The 23,909-nt window shown below is 45.7% G+C and overlaps 1 protein-coding gene across 1 annotated transcript in view; it reads right to left on the reverse strand.

The window, feature by feature from the left end:
- The window catches only part of IA-2 (tyrosine phosphatase IA-2), a 158,425-nt gene that overhangs the window by 61,283 nt on the left and 73,233 nt on the right, over positions 1–23,909 (reverse strand). The window contains exons 16-18 of the mRNA XM_080286440.1: positions 22,248–22,331; positions 15,654–15,733; positions 13,280–13,344 (exon numbers count right to left, since the gene is read on the reverse strand). Coding sequence (XP_080142566.1) covers positions 13,280–13,344; positions 15,654–15,733; positions 22,248–22,331 — 229 coding nt within the window. The remainder of the gene's footprint in view (positions 1–13,279; positions 13,345–15,653; positions 15,734–22,247; positions 22,332–23,909) is intronic.

A 23,909-nucleotide genomic window follows, 5' to 3' on the forward strand; every position in this document is an offset into this window, starting at 1 on the left:
TAAATGAGTAAGAGAGAGTGAATAAGGGAAAGTGAGTGAGTATGAATGCTTGAGTGAAAGGAGGCAAGAAAATGAGTGAAAGGTGCACAAAAGACAGGGTGAATATGAGTAAGGCGCTGAGTGATGGAGATGAGTGCATGAGTGAGGCGGTGAGTATGGATGAGTGAGAGGAAGATGAGTGAGCGAGTGAGTGAGGCCTGGACGGGCAACTTCCGGGTATACGAGAGAAAGAGGTGAGCGAGTGAGTGAGTGAGTGAGTAGTGTGTGAGGATGAGTGAATGGGGAGAGAGTGAACATCGTGGTGTGTCGTGGGACGAGTGGGGAGAGGTAGATGAGGCAGGTAGGTGGGTAAGGCAGGTAGGCAGATGAGGTAGGTGGGTAGGTGAGGCAGGTGGGTAGGTGAGACAGGTAGGTAGGTGAGGTAGGTGGGTAGGTGAGGTAGGCAAAGTGAAGAAGGTGGGTAATCAGGCAAATGGACCAGGTGAATTACGAGACAGGTGTGTGGTAAGGCAGGTGATGGGTGAGACAGATAAGGGATGCGGCAGACGTGGTGAGCAGTGAGTGGTGAGGCAGGTGAGTGGTGACGCAGGTGAGTGGTGAGGCAGATGCGTGGTGAGGAAGGTGAGTGGTGAGGCAGGTAAGATATAAGTTAGGTACGACACAAATGTGCTTGGGTAGGTGAATGGAGAGGCAAGCTATGGCGACGCAGGCAAGGTAGGTGATGGGTGAGGCAGGTGAGTAGTGAGACAGGTAAGTAGAGATGCAGTGAGCAGGTGTGTGGAAAGGTAGATATGTGTGGTGAAACAAGGAAGGTATGTGGTGAGGGAGGCGAGGCAGGTGATGAGTGAGACGGTAGGTAGAGCAGGTGAGTGCTTAGGCAGGTGTGTGGTGAGGCAGATGAGCAGGTGAAGTGAGGCAAGTGTGTGGTGAGGTTAGGCAGGTGTGTGGTGAGTCAAGTGCGTGGTGAGGTGAGGCAGGTGTGGTGAGGTGAGGCAGGTGCGAGACGACTTCGATGCTGTTGAGGTGAGGCAGGTGGGGTGGTGAGGCAGGTGTGGTGAGGCAGGGCCAGCAGGTGAGGCGGGACTGGCACCACGGCAGCCTCCCTCCCCGCTATATATTGATCCCCCCTCACCTCCCCCTCACCCCCTCCCCTCACTCCCTCACAACACGCCGTAACCATGGCAACCTCTCTCCCATTGGTCGCTGCCTCCCCTCTCCACCTCTCCCCTTCTACCTCCTCTTTCCCTCACACCCTCTCTTTTCCTCTCCCCTCCTTCCCTCACCTCCCCTTTCTTCCCCTTCCCACCTCCTCCTCTCCCCCGCTCGTCCCCTTCCCCTCTCCTCCCCTCCCTTCACAGATTTTCCCTTTCCTCCCCTCCCCTCCTCTTCCTTCTCTCCCCTCCCTCTCTTCCCCTCCCCTCACTTCTATCTCCCCAACCCCCTAACTCCCCCCCACTACCAACCTTCTCCTCTCCCCTTCCCCTCCTCCTCTCACATACCTTCCCCCATCTTTCCCCTCCCCTCCCCTCACCCGTTCTTTCTCCGCTCATCCCCTCCTCTCTCTCTTACCCTCCTCCTTTCCCTTTTCCTCCTACCCCCCCCCTCTATCACTCTCACTCCTCTCTCAATCTTTCTCTCTCTCCTCATCGTTTCTCTCACTCCACCCTCTCTTACCAGCCACCCTCTTCCCTCCCCCCTCCCTCTTCTTCCCTCCTCCTCCCTCTCTCTTCCCTCCCCCTACCTTTCTTCCCTGCTGCTCCCTCTCTCTTCCCTCCCCCCTCCCGTAGCTTTTCACCTGTAAACTTGTCCCCCTCCCCTCTCCTTGCCCCCCTCCCCTCTCCCCCTCTCTCACCTGTTGGATCTCGCTCCCCCTCACCTTTAGGCCTCTTCCCCTCATTCTTTTCCTCTCCCCCCCCCACTCTCTCTCTCTCATTCCATCTATATGCTATTATTTCTCTCTCTCTCTCTCTCTCTCTCTCTCTCTCTCTCCTTCCATTTCCATTCTCACCTGTATTCGTTTATGTTCTTATTTCTTCTTGCTCTCTCTCTCCCTCTCTCTCTCTCTCTCCCTCTCTCTCTCTCTCACATCTCCATCCCCAATTATGAACTTTATGCTCTTATTTCTTCCTTGACTCTCTCTCTCTCTCTCTCTCTCTCTCTCTCCCCTTAACTTCCCTCCATCCCCTCCCTTGGAATCTCTCACCGGTACACGCTGAAAGAGAGAGAGAGAGAGAGAAAGAGAGAGAGAGAGAGAGAGAGAGAGAGAGAGAGAGAGAGAGAGAGAGAGCAGGTAACAGGCAAGCTGGGATAAGAATGGAGGTAGGAAGCATGGGAGGAGGGGGAGGGGGAAAGCAAGGGAGGGAGGAGGGGGAGGGGGAAAGAAAGGGAGGTAGGAGGGGAGGGGGAGGAGAAAAGAAGGGGAGGAGAGGACAGGAGAGGAGAGAAGAAGAGAGAAGAGGGGAGGGGGAGGAAGAGGCAAGGCGCAGACTCCCCTCACCTCCCCCCACCCCCCTCCCCCCGGCTAAGCCCCGCCCCTCCCCTCCCCAGCCATTCATCCAACTGGGTCGGTGGGTCACACACACACACACACACACACACACACACACACACACACACACACACACACACACACACACGGACAAATATACCCACGATTACACATCTACACAAATCCATACACATACGATACATTTACACACACAAACACACACACACACACACACACACACACACACACACACACACACACACACACACACCTGCTCTACGATTTCGTGTTGTAATTCCTTAATATTCTTTTTTTTCCTTGATGCTTCCTGACAGATGGAGTGAAATAAAAACGACTGTGTGTGTGTGTGTGTGTGTGTGTGTGTGTGTGTGTGTGTGTGTGTGTGTGTGTGTGTGTGTGTGTTTGTTTCTAGAGCTGAGGGCATTAACCTAACCACTAAAAACGAAAGGTCTCTCCCAAGCCTCTAAATTACAATAGATAGATAGATAGAAAGATAGACTGATAGATAGATAAACCTCACTGTCCAGAAAGACTAATTTTTAAGATGAATAAAATCGTCTGGAGGGAGAAAGAACGAAGGAAAAAGTAAAACGAAGAAAACAAGATGTAAGAAGAGAGAGAGAGAGAGAGAGAGAGAGAGAGAGAAATATAAAGTAATAAGAAGGAAAAATGTTAGCAAGGGAGGGAGGGAGAGAGAGAGAGAGAGAGAGAGAGAGAGAGAGAGAGATACTAGTAAAGGAAGGAACTGGCGAGCATTATCCTTCTATTTATATATATTCTATATTTTTGTGGAGTGAAAGGAGGTTACATGGTTAAGGATGAAGGGCGGTTGTGTGTGTGTGTGTGTGTGTGTGTGTGTGTGTGTGTGTGTGTGTGTGTGTGTGTGTGTGTGTGTGTGTGTGTGTGTGTGTGTGTGTGTGTGTGTGTGTGTGTGTGTGTGTGCAAAATGGAAGTCTACTAGAGCTTTCCCTAACGACAGAGGGTTAGGGAAGGGGTTGATTTCTCTCTCTCTCTCTCTCTCTCTCTCTCTCTCTCTCTCTCTGTCTTTCCTTACCAGTGTTAAAGTCTAGGGGTTTCCTTTCTCCTCTGATTCGTGTCCCTAAGAAGATCAAAGTGCCGTGGATTTATCAATGAACGTGGAAAATTGGGTGGTGGTGGTGGTGGTGATGATAATGATGATGGCAGTGATTGTGGTGGTGGTGGTGGTGGTGGTGATGATGATAATGATGATGGTGGTGGTGGTGATGATGATAAGGAGGAGGAGGAGGGTGGTGACGGTACCGTAGTGTTAATGATGATGACGATTGATAAAAATAATACTGTTAATAAATAATAATAATAATAATAATAATAATAATAATGGTTCCCCCTAAGCCCTCTTTTCCCCTTCCTTCGAACTGTCTTATTTCCCTCCTTCCGTCAAACCATCCGTTCTTCTTCCCTTTATTTTCATCCATTTTCTTCCATCTTGAACCTACCAACCCTCCATCATCCTTCCCTCTTCTCTTCCTTCTACTCTCTCCTCTCCTCCACCCCAGCCTCTCCCTCCCTTCCCTATTCCAGGTCAACCACATTCCCCAAGTAGGTCACGGCGAGCAACCTGACCTGACCTGACCTGGTGTGACCCTCGGCCTGTGCAGCTTGTCACTAACGTACTGGCACTGACGGCTATCTCTGTACTGGTGTATTTATGGTCAAGGAAGGCTATTGTGAGGCGATGGAGGCTGGTTGGTATGATGGAAGGATTGAGGGATACGTAAATGATGTCCTATACATACAGTATATGGATGCTTACTCACACAATGTGTGTGTGTGTGTGTGTGTGTGTGTGTGTGTGTGTGTGTGTGTGTGTGTGTGTGTGTGTGTGTGTGTGTGTGTGTGTGTGTGAGAGAGAGAGAGAGAGAGAGAGAGACATAAGTGTGTATGTATATGTTTCTCTTGAAATGTTGTTGACAGTTCTCCCACTATCGTCGTTTCTCTTACCGTGTGAAAAAAAAAAAAAAAAGGTTAGGATGATAACTGCTCTCTCTCTCTCTCTCTCTCTCTCTCTCTCTCTCTCTCTCTCTATATATATATATATATATATATATATATATATATATGGAGCCTCTGTGGTACAGTGGTAAAGTGTGCGTTTTCGTACACTGAGGAACGAGGGTTCGCGCCCAGCCAGGGTAATAAACTTTGGGAGCGTTCTTCAGGCCACGTACTGCATTGGCGAACACAAGGGGTGCTGTGGTTGAACCAGTGTCGCATACTATAAAGTATGCTTGCACCCAGTCGGCTTGCGCGGACCGATTACACTTGGTTCACAGACTACACACACATCCAAAGCCACTCCAACACTACAATTACACTTAGAAGCACTTCTCACCCCACATACAATCTCTACTAGACAGCCTAAGCCACTTGGCAGAGATACATTGGCTGTTATCGTCCCCACTTCGGTCGGGATAGGCCGGTCCTGCAGTGGACACACAAACGGCTGAGATGATATATATATATTCAGCCACATAACGCAGTCGGTTGTGGTACCGACTGCGATATATTAGGCTGAAACATGGAATATGGGAGTAGCAGACAGGAAGAGATTGAATGTATTGGAGATGAGGTGTCTGAGGAGTATGTGTGGAATGAACCTTACGGATCGTGTGAGAAATGAAGAAGTGTGAAGGAGAACTGGAGTTTAGCAAGAGATGGCTGATCAAGCTGAGCAGAGAATGTAGCGGTGGTTTGGGCATATGGAGAGAATGGATGAAGAGCGATTCGTGAAAAAAATAACTGGATCTGATGTTAGATGCATGGCTGAGAGGAAGACAATGAATAGGATGGATAGGCAGCGTCAGAAGACCGTGAGATGCGAGAGGGATGTCCGTAGAGCAAAGTAGAATTGCTGCGCGTGATAGGGAGGACTGGAGGGAAATTGTGAATGCATAAATGGTGACGCGGCCCCGACGGGATGTTCTCCCGCATCTGGTCTGACGATATGATCAAGTAAGGTGCGGGAAGGGGATAGGTTCATTATGATGTGGCAGGGGTAAACCAGCTCTGCCGTCGGGCCCTGCCGCGGATGTCGCTGGATTGCACTGCGCAGTTGACCCTTGTGCGGTGTGGTGCGGTGAGGAGCGGTCTCTTTTCCTTATAGAGGCTAAGATACGAGTAAATGTGTGGATGTGTAATTTGGTGTGTCCTTCTGTCTCGACTACCCCCCTAGGGGGAAATGGCCTCGGTATATGTATATACCGTGTGTGTGTGTGTATATATATATATATATATATATATATATATATATATATATATATATATATATATATATATATATTATATACATAAAAGAGACAGAGTAGAAAGGAAGCATTATGCAAGAAGGGCTGCGAATAGAATGGTGCGGCAAGAGTAAATTTAAGACCAGGAGGAGAGAGAGAGAGAGAGAGAGAGAGAGAGGAAAACGTGTTTGTGATCAACACAATGAGTACAGAAACCTTAGTCTCTCCCTTCACCCCTCCTCTCTCTCTCTCTCTCTCTCTCATTATTAAAACAGCTACTTACCGACCAGTCCCTCGCCCCTTCACCTCATTATCTACCTATCCATCTTAATACCTTACATACACCTTTGTTTACACGATTACCTGTTCAATTACCTATCTACCTGTCGACCTATCTATCTCTATACCTGATGTCCTGCCTTCCTGTCTATCTTATTTTTAGGTATGCATTGCTTCCTACCCACCCACCTACCTACCTACCTCCCTATCAACCTACCAGCCCACATGCCTACCTACACATCAATCTTCCTACCTACCTACCTACCTACGTACTCACCTGGTTTTCCGTTAATATACCTTTATAACCAAATTTAACCCAATTACCTCGATACATGCCTATATTCCAACCAATTTACCTACCTACTTCCCTCCCTCCCTACCTACCCACCTACCTACATGTCCATTACCTCTCTACCTGTCTACCTACGTCCTAGTCAACCTACATAACTACCTACCTATCAACCAGACTCCCTATCAATTTACCCTTCCCTTTACCTAAATTCTTGCCTGCCTACCTACCCACCTAAATACCTATCTGCCTGCCTACCCACCCACCTCTTTACATACTTACCCACCTACCTACCCACCCACCTACTTGCTTACTTACCCATCCACCTACTCTTCCATTTACCCATCTTCTTACTTACAATATCACCTACCCACCCACCCCTCTACCTGCCTACCTACCCACCTGCCTACCCACCTTTCAGCCCATCCACCAGTCTCCCTACCTACCCACCTACTTACCCCTCTTCCTACCTACCCGCCTACCTATGTAATGCTGCTCACCTTTGCGTCGCCCCCTGGGACCTACCTAATTAAGGGGGGGAGAGGCAGCCCACCTTACTTACCAACCACACCACACCTGACCTGAGACCCGCCCCCCCCTTGACGCTGATAGATAGATGGATAGATAGATAGATAGATAATGGGTGGATAAATAGATATACAGATACAGATACATATATAGGCAGGGAGGTAGGTAGGCAGGTAGGTAGGTAAGAGAAAGAGGACCTCACATTCCTCTTCACACACACACACACACACACACACACACACACACACACACACACACACACACACACACACACAGAGTCGAATTAATAAGGCCCCGATGTGAAGTGGTCTACGATAATTACGGTGACCCCGAAGAGAGGCAATTTGACACCGACGAACCAGGTGGAGGGGCACTGATTAACACTCTCAGGTTACCATGACTCACCTGGGGGAAAAAATCGCGAGCTGTGCCGACCGTGAGAGGGTTCATGGTAGTGTCATTAATATTTCGGGACGCACACACTCACTTTACGATAAATTCCACGGTGTATCGGTTAAAGGAAGCTCCCTAACGCCTCTTCCCCAGCGATTTATTTTACTTATCAGGCGTTACTATCTTTTTTTGGTGTTGCTTTAAATCATTCTAATATTGCCTTACCTAACTCCTTTTCCTGAGCGACTTATTTTGTTTCTTGTTACACGTATCGTATTCAGTGCTGCTTTAAATCATATTGCCCTACCTAACTCCTCTTCCTCAGCGATTTATTTTGCTTATTATTACACGTATCATCTTTGGTGTTGCTCTCATTCTAATACTGCCATACCTAACTCCTTTTCCTTAGCGATTCATTTTGCTTATTATTACACGTATCATCTTTGGTGTTGCTCTCACTCTGATACTGCCATACCTAACTCCTTTTCCTTAGCGATTCATTTTGCTTATTATTACACGTATCGTCTTTGGTGTTGCTTAAAATCATTCTAATGTCACCATACTCAGCATAAGTAAGGTACATGACACTGAACCGCCAAAAATAAATCGCTTAGGAAAAGGTATCAAGGAGGCAGTCGAATCATGCTCTGTCTTGATTTAACTTAACAAATCTTAAGTTACGAGACGGAAATAATGAATGATTGTAAGTTTTTCCTCAAGGACGATCAGGGAAAGCAGTGTAAAATATTCCCTTGTCTAGTCTTTCCTGTTAAAAAAATATATATATATCTTTCTCCTATGACTCGCAGTTGAATAGGTCGCCTAGTGTCAGCTGCTACGAAAATAGGACTAGATAATGTTCCTAAATATAAGTATAAATAAATAAATAAATAATGCACATAAAAATAAAATGTTGGTAATATATAAATAAATAAATAAATAAATAAATAATTCTGATTAAAATAAAAATAAACAAAAATAAAAAATGCTGATAAATTATAAATAATTAAAAAATGCTGATAAAAAAAAATAAACTAAAATGAAAAATAAAAATAAATACAAATAACAAAATAAAAATAAATAAATAAATAAATAAATGCAAGGATAAAGGATGATATAATTACAAAGATGGGTGAGAGAAAAATAGTGCAGACCGAAATACGTGAAGAGACCGAAATACGTGAAAAGAAAGACCGAAATACGTGAAAAGAAAGACCGAAATACGTGAAAAGAAAGACCGAAATACGTGAAAAGAAAGACCGAAATACGTGAAAAGAAAGACCGAAATACGCGAGGAAAGACCGAAATACGTGAAAAGAAAGACCGAAATACGTGAAAAAGGAAAGACCAAAATACGTGAAGAGACCGAAATACGTGAAAAGACCGAAATACGTGAAGAGAAAGACCGAAATACGTGAAAAGAAAGACCGAAATACGTGAAAAGACAAAGACCAAAATGCGCGAGGAAAGACCGAAATACATAAAAGACCGAAATATGAAAAAAGACCTAAATACGTGAAAAGACCGAAATACGTGTAAAAATGAAAGACCGAAATACGTGAAAAAGACCGAAATACGTGAAAAATGAAAGACGAAATACGTGAATAGACCGAAATACGTGAAAAATGAAAGACCAAAATACGTGAATAGACCGAAATACGTGAAAAAGACCGAAATACGTGAACAGAAAGACCGAAATACAATACGTGAAAAAAGAAAGACCGAAATACGTGAACAAAGACCCCAACAGTGAGCGAGAGATTGTTAAATAGACCGAAATACGTGAAATAGACCGAAATACGTGAAAAGACCCCTACAGTGAGCGAATGACTGTGAAAAAAAAAGCGAGAATGTGAGAAAATGTGGCAGTGAGAGTAGGTGAAAATGACTATGGCTGAAGGTGAAGGTGAAGGTGTAATGACGTGAAAGTGAGCGAAGCCAGGTGGAGTGGAGGGGATGAAAGTGAACGAAAATGAGTAAAAAACGTAATACTGGGGACGAAGGTGAGTGAAACAGGTGAGAAAGTGAGGATAGAAGGAGGGGAAGGTGAGGATAGAGGGAGGAGAAAGTGAGGATAGAGGGAGAAAATCCGTGAAGATGAAGAAAGTGACCAAAACAAAGAGGCATAACTGAACGAGGTAAGTGAAAATGAATAAATGAATGAGTGAGAGATAGTAACTGATAATGGGGACGAAAGTGAGTGGAAAAAAGATGAATGAATGTGAATAGCTAGACGAAAATAGGCGATAATGAAGGTGAAGGTGAATGAGAATGAAGGGGCGGGTGAATAAGAATGAGAGAGAGTCATTAAAAAGTTTAGATAAGGTGGCGAGAGCTGGTAATAATGGGAAACTCACTCACTTTCACACTTTTCTCATTAGCTACTCTCTCTCTCTCTCTCTCTCTCTCTCTCTCACACACACACACACACACACACACACACACCGCTCGCTGGCTCAGTGGTAACGTTCTCGCTTGCCATCTGGTAGACGGGAGTTCGAGCCTCGCTCAGATTGCGAAAAGTTTCACTGACGAAGTGGGTGGTTACTGTCCCCCTTGAGCAAGCAGACGGGTGTGTGCGTGTGTGAAGGTCACAGCCTTGCCCTTAGATCGGACTATATGAGCTCTCAGCTCCCTTCCGGGAGGGTAAAAGCTGACAATAACGACCATCAAGTGATCCTGACCGACCCGGTGAATTACACACACACACACACACACACATACACACACACACACACACACACACACACACACACACACACACCTTTCACTTATCTTTCATATTTAAGCCCCCCCTCTCCCTCCCTCCCTCTCTCTCTCTCTCTCTCTCTCTCTCTCTCTCTCTCTCTCTCTCTTACACATACACACACACACACAACCCCCCCCCTCTCTCACACACACACTCCATCTTGAATACTTTCTAACAACAAGATTTAACACTAAGAGAGATGCTAGTCACGAAGAAGTGCTGGGGAAAGGGTGTGGAGCCAAAGCAGCCTTACACTGCCACTGAGCTACGGGGAAAAAAAATCTGGGCCAAGTTAAAAGGAGTAAATTATTTCACTTAGTAGTTTCAATATTCAATTCGTTTCCAGCGTTCCTACGAAATTTCCTTCAGGGATTTCGGTCCTCCAGTGTGTTGCTTCTCCCTATTTTCCTGTTCGGCTGGGTAGGGGACAGTCTTCTCTGCTTGTCTTATGGTGAAACTCCTTTACGTTGACGGTAGTAAGAATGAATATGGCAGAGATGATTGAGAGGATTGTGTAATGTGTCTAAGACGTTCAGTACTTTACCTCGCTCCTTCCCGCACACCCTTACCTAACCCCTCCTTCTCTCTCTCTCCCTCTCTCTCTCTCTCTCTCTCTCTCTAACCACATTATGACCCGGATCTTTGAACAGGCGCCTCGCTAACTCAGGCTTGTTGACCCGCGGTTGCCATGACACTCACTCGCTCTCTCTCTTTCTCTCTCTACCTCTACCTTTGTTCTCTTTATCTTTCATTCCTTAATCATCTTTCATCCTCTCTCTCTTTCCTTCCTTCACTTCCTCGTTTTCTAATTTCTTCCCTCCACTTCCTCTCCCCCCTTCTCCCTCCCTCCTTCCTTCACCGCTGTTTGCTTTCCATTGTACTTTCTTCCTCCACCCTCCCCCCTCCATCCTCGTCTCCTTCTTCCCTCTTTCCTTCCTTCCTCATATATCACCAGTCCTTCTATCCCGTCATCCTTCCTCTCATCCCTACACCTCCCTTCCCTCTCTCTTCCTTCCTCCAACCCCTCCTTCTTCTTGCCTTTACATCTCCTCTCCTTCCATGTTTCCTTCATTCTTTCGTTCTCTCTCCTCATCTCCTCCCCTCCTCCCTCACTTCCTTCCTTCCTCTCCTCCTCTCCCTCCTTCCACCCTTACCCCATTCCTTCCCCCCTTCCTCACTTCCTTCCTTCCTCCCTCCCACTGCCTTCCTTCCTTCCTACCTTCCTCTTACTTCCTTCCTCCCACTGTCTTCCTTCCTTCCTCTTCCCTCCTTCCTTCCTTCCTCCCACTGCCTCATTTCCATACAGGTGCCAGAATCAGGTGTGACCCTCCCGAAAGTAAGGACCCTCACCTGTCATCACCCGTGTTTGTGTGTGTGTGTGTGTGTGTGTGTGTGTGTGTGTGTGTGTGTGTGTGTGTAAGGGTCTTTGTTAGTATTTTGTTTGGTTAGTGTGTGTGTGTGTGTGTGTGTGTGTGTGTGTGTGTGTGTGTGTGTGTGTGTGTGTGTGTGTGTGTGTGTGTGTGTGTGTGTGTGTACTCTCCAACAATAGCCACACGACCCTCCAAACACATCATATTCCATCAAAACCTGCTCTACTTACAGGCAGAGAACCTTCCTCTTTACCTCGGGATAGGGAATACGGAGGCTGGATAGGGTACAGAGAAAGAGAATAGGGGACAAGAGATAAGAACAGGGGACAGAGAGAGACAGGAACAGAGGACAGAGACAGGAACAGGAGACAGGGTGATTTAGATGTGAAAGATAGTGTGGGTGAATTTACTTAGGTGTGATACGGTTTCTATCCACTGTCCCTTACTCCTTCCCTCCTTCACTCTCCCCCCTCCCTAACCTTCACCTTTCCCCTTCCCTCCCCCTCACCCCTACCCTCCCTAGCACATCACCCCTACCCTCTCTCACCCTGACCTTCGTCTATCCCTCACCCTACCTCCTCTCACCCTTACTTTCCCGGACCTCACCCTTCCCTTCCCCTACTCCTACCTTTCCCTTCCTTTACCCTCCCCTCCCTCCCCCCTCTCCCTCCCCCCAGCCGTGCCCACAAACACTATGGAGATGAGCAGTTCATTTTATATTGTCTCCATCATGTCACCTCATGAATATTTAAATGGCATTCTCCACAGCCCTTCCTCTCATCTCCTCTCCCACCTCCTTCCTTCCCTCACCTTCTTAACCCCTCTTTTTTTCCCCCTCCAGCCTCCTCCTCTCTTCCTCCCTCCTCTTCTTGTACTCCTCCATTCTCTCATCCCTTCCCCTTTCCCTCCTTCCTTCGCCTTCGTCTCTTCTCTTCCTTTTCCTCTTCCCATCCTCTTTCTTCTCCTCCGCCTCTCTCCCTCCCTCGTCTCATATCTTCCCCCTTCCCTCCCTCCTCTTTTCCCTCCCTCCCTCTTTTACAGTCTCAATTACCTCCCTCCCTTCCTCCCTTTTTCGTCTTTTTCTCCCTCTCTTTATCACACCTTCCACTAACAACTTTTTTTTCTTCCTTCCTTCACCTCTTAGTTACCATACTCTCTCTCTCTCTCTCTCTCTCAATTCCTTCCTCCTTTGCCACCTCCTACCCTTCACTTACACCTTTCCACACCCAACTCTCCCTCCTCTATCTACCAGCAGCCTCTTATCTATTTCTGGATCACCTTCTTCTACCCAGCCATTGCGATGTGTTCGAGCCCACCTGAAGGACGGCGTTTAAGAGGATGGAGTAGTAAGTCCCCGCACGTGTTTTCATGAAGTGCATACCCCCGGCAAGATTAAAACAGTGGCTCTCCTGATGCTACCCTGTGTGTTTTACGGCACAGTCTGCTGGTGTGGGCGCTAGATTTGGCAGTGGAAGGAGTTAATGATACAAGGGACATTGATAACACCAAGCCGTCCCCAGAACACACGAGATGAGTGAAGAGAAGCGCTATATTTGGACCCCGTTACATGTACAGAATCCTAAGTGCTCTCTCTCTCTCTCTCTCTCTCTCTCTCTTTCCTTCCTTCCTTCCTTCTGTGTATGTCATTCTTTTCTTCTCTTCCTCTTTTTCCTTCAACCACTCCTTCCTTCTCTCTCACCCCAATCCTTCTCTCTCCCTCCCGGTTACACAACTCCCTCTCTCTCTCTCCCCCCTCCCACTCTCTCCTTCATTCCCCCCACATTCCTTCTTACTTCCCTTCCTCCCTCCTTCCTCCCTCCCACTTCAAAAATTCCTTCCCTCCCTTCCTCCCTCCTTCTTTCCTTCCTTCTCTCCCTCCCTCCCTCCTCCACTCACCTGATGCGGTGCGATGTCCTCAATCTCCACCTCCAAGTCCTTCTCGATGTCATCCTTGAGCTTCTCTGTGTGGGAGGAGAAGGGAGACTCATTAATATTCATCTTTATTACTCATCATTCACTTATTCATCTTATTATTCACTTTTTTTCATCTCTCTCTCTCTCTCTCAAACATACTCTACGTTCTCAGCCACCTCAATACGCTTTCACTTTCTTTTCTTCCTATTAATTTTCTTTCCCTTGACCACTGCGGCTCCTATAACCCATTCTGAACACCGCCTTCTTCTTATATTGCCTTACTGTTACCGAAATACGATTATTGTAGGGGAGATGTATCGCAGTGTGGATTAAAACAAGTCTACGGTCTCACTATCCACGTTTCACTACCATATAGAGTGGGGGGAAATGTTGTGTGCGCGGATAAAAATTCTACGGTTTTACTATCCACGTTTCACTACCATTTAGCGCGCCCCCCCCGGGGAGATGTTGTACGTGTGCGAATAAAAAGTCTACGGTCTTACTATCCACGTTTCACTATAGCGTGGGAGAAATTGCAGTACTGTAGTGGTGTGTGGATAAAAAGTCTACGGTCTTACTATCTACGTTTCACTATACCGTGTGAGAAATTGCTGTAGTGGTGAGTGGATAAAAAGTCTACGGTTTTACTATCAACGTTTCACTATACCGTGGTGAAAATTATTTATTATTTATTGTTGTTATTTGTGTTATCTTTTTCCATCACAAATTATTAATAAGTTATTCTAGCGACACCCCCTGTGATTAAACGCACTTCTTCGTGACTATCGCCCCAACATACACACAACGCGACACCAATAATATTAACCCAGCATCGCCTCTATCAGGTATATATCCATTATTCAGATGAGTTACCCCTTTTAAATCCGTTTTCTGTTTTATTTATTTCATTTATATTTAATTTTGCTCCTCAGACGATTTGCTTTTTATTTACTCCAGGGGATTTTTGTGAGCTATCTCTCTCTCTCTCTTTATCTGGTTTATCTCTCGTCTGTCTGTGTCTCTCTCCCTCTATCTATCTATTCATCTGGTTTTCTCTCGCTCTCTCTCTACTCGGTGTCTATTAGTTTCTCTCTACTTTTCTATCTACATATTTATCTGGTTCTCTCTCTCTCTCTCTCTCTACTCGGTATCTATCAGTTTTTATCTATATATTTATCTGGTTCTCTCTCTCTCTCTCTCTCTCTCTCTCTCTACTCGGTATCTATCAATTTTTATCTATATATTTATCTGGTTCTCTCTCTCTCTCTCTCTCTCTCTCGGACGATTTTATTCAGCTCAGGACACACCTCCTGGAACTGGAGGAGGTATATACAGCCTTCAATAACCCTTTCATTAAAAATAAGCAAAATAAAACAACAACAACAATAATAATAATAATAATAATAATAATACAATAATAATAATAAAAATACAGTGAATAATAATAATAATAATGCTAATGCTAATAATAATAATAATAATAATAATAATGAATTTAAAGTTAATAATAATAATCGTCATACATTGAAAATAATAATAATTAAAAATATAAAAAAAATAAAAATAATAATAATAATAATTAGAAAGCACTCACAGACCGTTTACCTCCGCCAATGCCACTGCAGGATCAGCATTCGGATTCGGACCCGCCCCTAGAGTTAATCAGTTCTTTCTTGGCCCATGGCCCACCCTTCCACAAAATTCCATTGAAATTCATGAAGAACTTTTAGAGATATCGTGTGGATATAGAAACAAACAGACAGACTGACAAACATAGGTGAATACATAACCTCCTCCAACTTCGCTGGCGGAGGTAATAATAATGTAATAATCTCCACATCCATTAGTTATCGCTCTAAACAACGAAAGAAAACGGTAAAATACGAAGCAATACGAATTAAAAAATACACACACACATATACACACATACGTACATACATACACATACATTGCAATTGTGTTGATGTCGCTGTTATTAGTTTTTTTTTTTTTTACATGACCTAGAAATAGAAATATGTGCTTCCCCTAACTCCCCTCCCCCCCCTCCCCGCCCTCACCGCCTTCACCCACCGCTATGGCTATTTACTGATACACCTGTTGTTTACTGAGCCACCTGGTGTTAACGAGATGACAGGTGTTTGTGATTGGATAAAAAAAAAACATAGGCTGACCAAACACCTATGCATTCCCTGTCTCGTGTGGGTGTGTGTGTGTGGGTGTGTGTGGGTGTGTTTTCTCTCTCTCTCTCTCTCTCTCTCTCTCTCTCTCTCATAAAATACTCAAGACAAAAATTTTATGACGAAACATCACACATTCTCTCTCTCTCTCTCTCTCTCTCTCTCTCTCTCTCTCTCACCTGTCAGCCTGGCCAGGTCTGTCGCCGTGACGCCCTTCTCGTTCTCGCTCACCGGGAACTTGACGGTGTTGCCCTCCACGCTGCGAAAGATACGAGCAAGGTTAGGGGAGGGCAGGGCAGGGCAGGGTAGAGTAGGGTAGGGTAGGGTAGAGTGAGCTGAGGTGAGGTGGGGTGAGGTTGGGTTGGGTTGGGCAGTGTATTGTATGGTATGGTATGGTATGATATGGTATGGTATGGTATAATGGGGTAGGGAAGAATAGGAGGTTAAGTCTTGAGATGGTGTTAAGCAGGACAGGTGATGGTGAGTTAATGAAAGGTGAGAAAGACTGAAGGAAGAGTGAGAGGAAGGAATAGGAAAGAAGGAAGGGGGAAGGAAAGGAAAAGGGGAGAGAGAGAGAGAGAGAGAGAGAGAGAGAGAAAGAGAGAGAGAGAGAGAGAGAGAGAGAGAGAGAGAGAGAGAGGTAATCAGGAAGAGTAGAAGGAAAGGATGGAATAAGGGAGACTGAAAAGGGTGAGAAAGATAACATGGAAGAGTAAAATGGAATTAGAGAGAGAGAGAGAGAGAGAGAGAGAGAGAGAAAGAGTAATAAGGGAGAGACAGGCCAGGAACGACCAATCATCCATGGTTAACATCTTGATGGTAAAATTAACCTAGATTGAGGCAGCTGGTAGGAGGGAGGAGGAGGAGGAGGAGGAGAAGGAGATGTTGGGAAGGGAAAATGAGGGAGGAAGAGAAGAGGAAAATAGAGAGGAAGAGAGATAGAGAGAGAGAGAGAATGATTAAGAAAATGAGCACCAAGTTAACACCGGGTTAGGAGTGGGGTTAGCACCGTAACACGTTGCTATGGTGCTCTCACTGACTCACACCTCCACCATAACCCCTACCATACTACCACCATAACCACTACCACACTACCTTACACCTACTACCACACAACCACCATAACCATTTCCACACTACCTTACACCCACTACCACACAACCACTACCACACTACCTTACACCATAACCACTACCATTTCCCTTACATCAGCACCACCACACTACCACAATTACTACCACCACAACCACTCCATAACACTTGCTGTGGTGCTCTCACATACCATATTCGCTACCACACTACCATACATCCACTACCACCACACCACACCACACCACACCACCACCACACTTCCACCACTACTACCCTGACACCACAACCATCACCACACACACTGCTACCACCACACTTGCCCTACCTACACCACACTTAAATCACTACCAACACACTTTTATCATAACACAAACCACAACTCTACCATAAGCCCTACCATAACTACCATCCCTAACAACTCCACTACAAGCCCTACCACAACTACCATCCCTAACAACTCTTCCACAGGCCCTACTATAACTACCATCCCTAGCTACCTAACTACCATCTGGAGAGGCATTATAACAACCACAACTAACCTTAACAACCAGCACTACCACAACCAACTCTTATATAACAGCTACAATCACTCCACGGCAACCACAACTACCACAACCATCACTACCACACCTACAATAACCATATTCACCACAACTACCACCACCACAACCCCCACTACCTCTCTACCACAACTACCAGGCCAATCAGTACCTCAACCACCATCCCTACCACAACACGCAACAGTACCACAACCACCACAACCCTTACTACTACAACCACCCTCTACCACAACTACCACCACAACTACCAGGCCAACCAGTACCTCAACCACCATCCCTACCACAACTACCACCACAGATACCAGGCCAACCAGTACCTCAACCACCATCCCTATCACAACTACCACCATTACCATCGCCGTCGTTATTATCCAAATTGCCTCAACTACCGCCATTACACAATTACCATACCCTCTACCACCACCACCACCACCCAACCAGACCCGGCAACCACAATCGCAACCACAATCTCTAAAACTACCACAACTACTAGCATCACAACCACAACCACCAAGCGACACAACCAGACCCAGCAACCACAATCGCTACCACAATCTCTCAACTACCACAACTACTAGCATCACAACCACAATCTTCCCATGACCACAACCACCATGGGACCCAACCAGACCCGGCAACCACAATCTCTCAACTACCACAACTACTAGCATCACAACCACAACCACCAAGGGACCCAACCAGACCCAGTAACCACAATCCCAACCACAACCACAATCAACTACCACAACTACTAGCATCACAACAACAATCTTCCCATTACCACAACCACCATACGACCCAACCAACCAAACCCAGTAACCACAATCGCCACAACCACAATCTCAACTACCAAATTTACTAGTATCACAACCACAATCTCTCAACTACCACAACTACTAGCATCACAACCACAATCTTCCAATTACCACAACCACCATACGACCCAACCAGACCCAGTAACCACAATCACCACCACAATTTCTCAACTACCACAACTACCAGCATCACAACCACAATCTCTCAACCACCACAACCACCAGCAGCACAACCACAATCAAAACTACTAGCATCGCAACCACCATCTCTCAACTACCACAACTACCAGCATCACAACCACAATCTCAACTACCACAACTACCAGCATCACAACCACAATCTCAACTACCACAACTACCAGCATCACAACCACAATCTCAAGAAATGAACTAGTCTGGGTTTCTCTCTCTCTCTCTCTTTTAAACTATCCCATACGTTTCATCTCTATGCCACTTAGACGCGTTTTGAGTCTCCACCTCCCTGTTCCCGGCAAGGAGGATGGTGGACAGCAGAAGGAGGGTGACTTCGACCTGCAGTCCACTGGGGTCACGTTGAGATGAGCCTGGGGTTACTACCACTACTATTTCTACTTTTTCAACTACTACTACTACTACTACTACTATTACATTAACTACTATGAAAACTACTACTTCTACTACTACTACTACTACTACTACTACTAATAATAATAATAATAATGATAGTAATAATGACAATAACAATAATAATAATAATAATAATAATAATAATAATAATAATGATAGTAATAATGACAATAACAATAATAATAATAATAATAATAATAACAATAATAATAATAAATAATAATAATAATAATAATAATAATAATAAACATACAATTATTAACCTCATTATTAACCACAAATTTTTTCTCCTTTTTTTCACAATCATTTCCATTTCGTAATTCCGATTCAATTTTATTTTATTTATTTATTTATTTATTTACTTATTCATTCAGACGTTTTTATTTTTCCGTAACACCTCTTCCTATGCGATTTATTTTGCTTATTATAGTTTACTGTCCTGTCCTGTGTCAATTCAATCACTCAAACACCACCGTACACAGAATAAAAACACACTAATTAATTTCAACTAGCCGTATCCAAAAATAAATCGCTACGGAGAAGGTGTTAGGGAGCTTCTTCAACCAAAAAGAACACGCACTTAAGGACTGAATTTCCACCACCTTGAGAGGCTCTGTAGCACTTCTTCGTTACTAGCACATTGTCCCTTTCTGTATTTTCGTCAGTATGAAAAAACCCACGAGAATAGGAAGAGGCAACGGAAGAGGCAACAGAAGAAATAAGTCGCAAAAGAGAAGGTGTTTGAAAGCATCCAGACCCCAGAAGAAAACGAGACAAGTGTGCTAATCCCACTCCACGTTTTCTTTACCCTGGCGCAAATCCCGGCTCTCCAGGGGTGACTTATTCATTCTTGCAGGCTCTTCTCAAGCGGGTGGAATCTTTGGTATTATATTTATAGCACCCTCTCCTTTAGCGCGCACACACACACATACTGTACATACATACATATACGCACACATATATAAACACTCTCTCTCTCTCTCTCTCACACACACACACACACACAATTCTCTATGAATAACTATGACATTAACTCAAGCAAATATAACTACCACAACCATCACTACAACCAGTACAACCATAACTACCATCCTCACAACCACAACCACCATCAAACAACCACAAACACCACCCTAACAACCACAACCACCACCACTAACAACCACAACCACCACCACCACTAACAACCACCACCACCACCACCACCACTAACAACCACCACCACCACCACCACCACTAACAACCACCACCACCACCACCACCACTAACAACCACCACCACCACCACCACCACTAACAACCACCACCACCACCACCACCACTAACAACCACCATCACCACCACCACCACTAACAACCACCACCACCACCACCACCACTAACAACCACCACCACCACCACTAACAACCACCACCACCACCACCACCACTAACACCCACCACCACCACCACCACTAACAACCACCACCACCACCACCACTAACAACCACCACCACCACCATTAACAACCACAACCACCACCCTAACAAGCCGTGGCGCCGTAACCACCACAATAACAACCACAACTACCACAGTGCGTAGTGGTCTGGTCTCTAATCATGTTTTGATACTGAGGTTGTCATGGCGATGCTTCCGTCTCTCCCTTCTCCTCCCTCCCTCCCTCCCTACTCTCCTCTCTCTCCACCCTTCTTCCCTCCTTTCTTACTATCCTCCTCTCTCTCCTTTCTTATCCATTCTCCTTCCTTGTTTTCCCTTCCTCTCTCCTCTTCCTTACTTTTTTCCCTCTTCCCCTTCTCCTCCCTCCCTTCTTCTTCTCTTCTCGTCTCTCCTTCCTTCCTTCCTTCGTTTCCTCATCCTTCTCTTCTCTTACTATGGTTTCTCCTTTTCCCCCTGCCTCCCTCCCTTTTCTCTCTTCTCCTCTTCCTTCCTTCACCTTCCTCCTTCCCTTCCTTCCATCATTCTTCTCTCCCTCCTCATTTTTACTCCCTACATCCACCTTCCTTCCTTCTCCATCCTCTCCTCCTTCCCTCTCTCTTCTCCTCACCCTCTCCCCTCCCTCCTCCTTCCTTCCTTTCCTCCACTTTTTTCCACATTTCCTCCCCCTCCCCTATCCTTCCTCCACTCTCTCCCTCTTCTCTCTTACCATACCTTTCTCTCCATCCTTCCTCCCTTCTTTATCTCTTCCTATGTCTTCCCTTTCCTCTACATTCTTTCTTTTTTTCTTCTCTTCATTTTCATTATTTCATTCTTTCCATCCCCTTTTTTCTTCCTCCTTCCTTCCCTCCATCTCAGTTCAGTTTCCTCTCCACTCCTCTTCATCTTCTCCTTCTTCTTATTATTCTATTCCTCAACTCCTCCTCCTTCTATTCCTCCATCTTCTCTATTTCTTGATCTTTTCTCCCTCCTCCTTCTTCTCTCCTTACTTCTCTCCATTCCCCTTCAACCTCTCTCCTCTCTCCCTCCCTCCTCTTCTCTCCATCATCCTTCTTATCTTTCCTCCCTCCTCTTCTCTCCTTCTTCTTCCTCCTCTTTCCTCCCTCCTCTTCTTTCCTTCTTCCTCCCTCCCTCCTCTTCTCTCCTTCTTCCTCCCTCTCTTTCCTTCCTCCTCTTCTCTCCTTCTTATTCTCTCTTTCCAGTTTATGTCTTCTTACTTTCCTTCCCTTCCCTTTCTCTCTCTCCCCTCCTCCTTTTCATTCTTCCTACTTTCCATCTCTCTCTCTCTCTCTCTTTCTCTCTCCCTGTTGCTCCACTGTTCTTCTCTTTGACTCCTTCCTCCCCCTCCCTCTCCTCCCCCCTTTCCTACCTTTCTTCCCTCCTCCCTCTTCCTTCCATCTTCCCTCCACTCACTTGTTTCCCCCTCCCCCTCCTCTCTCTCTCTATTTCTTCCACCCTCATAACCACAACTACTTTACAAATACCTCTCCCCTTCCCCCCCCCTCTCTCTCTCTCTCTCCAAATGACAGAGAAGAAACTTAATACTATCCAATTCCATCTCAGCTCCTCAGACCATCCATCTAACCATCCATCCATCCAATCAACCCTCCCTCCATCCATCCACCTAACCATCCACCCATCCAACCAACCAACCTTCCATCCATCCACCTAACCATCCATCCATCCAACCAACCAACCCTCCATCCATCCACCTAACCATCCACCCATCCAATCAACCAACCCTCCATCCATCCACCTAACCATCCATCCATCCAATCAACCCTCCCTCCATCCATCCACCTAACCATCCACCCATCCAACCAACCAACCCTCCATCCATCCACCTAACCATCCATCCATCCAACCAACCAACCCTCCATCCATCCACCCATCCAATCAACCCTCCCTCCATCCATCCACCTAACCATGCATCTGTCCTACAATCCACTCACCCATCGAACCATCCATTCATCCACCTAACCATCCATCCATCCACCTAACCATCCAATCCATCATTCTAACGATCCATCCACCCACCTACCCGCCCAGTCAATCTAGTCAACCATCCATCCTCCTGAACATCCACACAACCAACTATCAATTCATCCATCCATTCATCTGATAAACCAACCAACCAGCCGTCCATCCACCTGACCATCAATCCTCATTCAATCATCCATCCCCCTAATCATCCATCGTTCTTTGCCATCCATCCATCCACCCAACCATTCATCTAACCACCCATCCATCCCCCGAACCATCCACTCACCTGATGTGTTCAAGATTACTGAGCGATATTCCCGCCGCCTCGTCGATCCTCCCCACCAGCGACTTTGCTTTGGCCTCGTCTAGCCTGGGGGGGGGGGAGAGCAGGATTAGCCTCAATTAGTCAGAGTTAGAACAAGTTAGGTTAGGTTAGGTTAGGCTAGGTTAGGGCAGGTAGGACTGGGGTGGGTAGGATTGGGTTAAGTGGGATTAGAGGAGGTTAGGTTGGGTTGGGTTGGGTAGGGTAGGGTAGGGCAGGGTAGGGTAGGATTACACAGGATTACACAGGAAAGCAAACAGCAACAGACCTTATGGTCCTTTCGAGGCTGCTTGTTAGAGAAAACTATGACTACAAGATCTAACTCTACATGTTGAAGGATAAGGATAGGAAAGCAAGAAGGCTCCCCCCACCACCAAACCCTCCAGGAAAAAGTGAGAAAAACCACCAAGCAGCATGGAAAAACTGACATGGAAATTTTATAGGAAACACTGGAAAGGAAAAGTCACATTCTATAATACTTTATCTATAAGCTACCCGATAGAGTAACCTGAAAGAGAAAGGGAAGGGAAGGGAAGGGAAGGGTAGTTTAGGGTAGGGTAGGGTAGGGTAGGGCAGGGTAGGGTAGGTTGGATGTGGATGGGTTGAAGTGGGTTGCGTGTGATGGAGGTGAGGTGAAGTTAGAATATGCTATGGGAGACATAATTAAGTTTGCCTGGATTCTTAGCAACAAAATAGATTACGTTTCCATGAACCAAGCTACAAAAACACACACACACACAACTCCTTTCACATATCGACGTTGTGTTTAATTCTTGCACACTATTTTATCAACCGTCCTTCCTCTCCCACGACAAGAGATAATGAAGGCTGTATCAAATCCCTCCGGCTCTGAAACCCTACCCTGGGCTCCGTAAAACCGTCTGGATCCCTAAAATAAACCGTTCTCAATCACAAGGGGGGGTTTAACAGGAGCAGAGTTGGTTTAGATTAAGGATGGGTCAGAAGTTAAGTTTTGTCAAATTCTAGTTACTTCTAAACCAAATACATAAACCAGGAGTGAATTCTAGGCAGGGTTGAAATGCTAGGTAGGATTACGCTGTGTTAAACCGCGTTAGGATAAAGTTATAGAAGCGACACTGCAGAATATACAAGCTGATATTAAAAGGATTTATTTAAGACATCCTTATCTTATTGTGTTTCTTATCAATTATTTTCCCTTATCTCTTTCCCTGCTTCTCTTCCTCCTTCTTCTCGACTTCCCACTCCCTCCCCCCCTCCCCTCCTCCTTTCCCACGCTTCCTCCTTCCCTCTCTAATTAGCCCTTCCTTCTTTCCCAGCCACCTGACATTACCTCCTTTCATTCCTTCCTTCTCTTTACTTCCTCTCTCCCATCCTTCATTCCGTTCTGTTTATCTTTCCTTCCCTCCTACTCTCTTCCTTCCTTCCCTTCCACTTACCCTTCCTTCGCCGTTATTTCCATCTTCCTATCCTTCCTATGGCTCTCTTTCTCCTTCTTTCCTTCCCTCTATATTGCTCATCTTCCTTCCCTATCCATACTACGTCCTCCTTCCTTCCCTATCCATACTTCTTTCTCCTTCCTTCCCTCTCCATACCTCTCTTTCTCCTTCCTTCCATATTCCTCTCTCTCCCTCCCCCTCCTTATTT

Source organism: Coenobita brevimanus, chromosome 14 (assembly GCF_032717465.1).
Source record: "Coenobita brevimanus isolate Jiangsu-jjx chromosome 14, ASM3271746v2, whole genome shotgun sequence".
In the NCBI taxonomy this organism is placed as follows: Eukaryota; Metazoa; Arthropoda; class Malacostraca; order Decapoda; family Coenobitidae; genus Coenobita; species Coenobita brevimanus.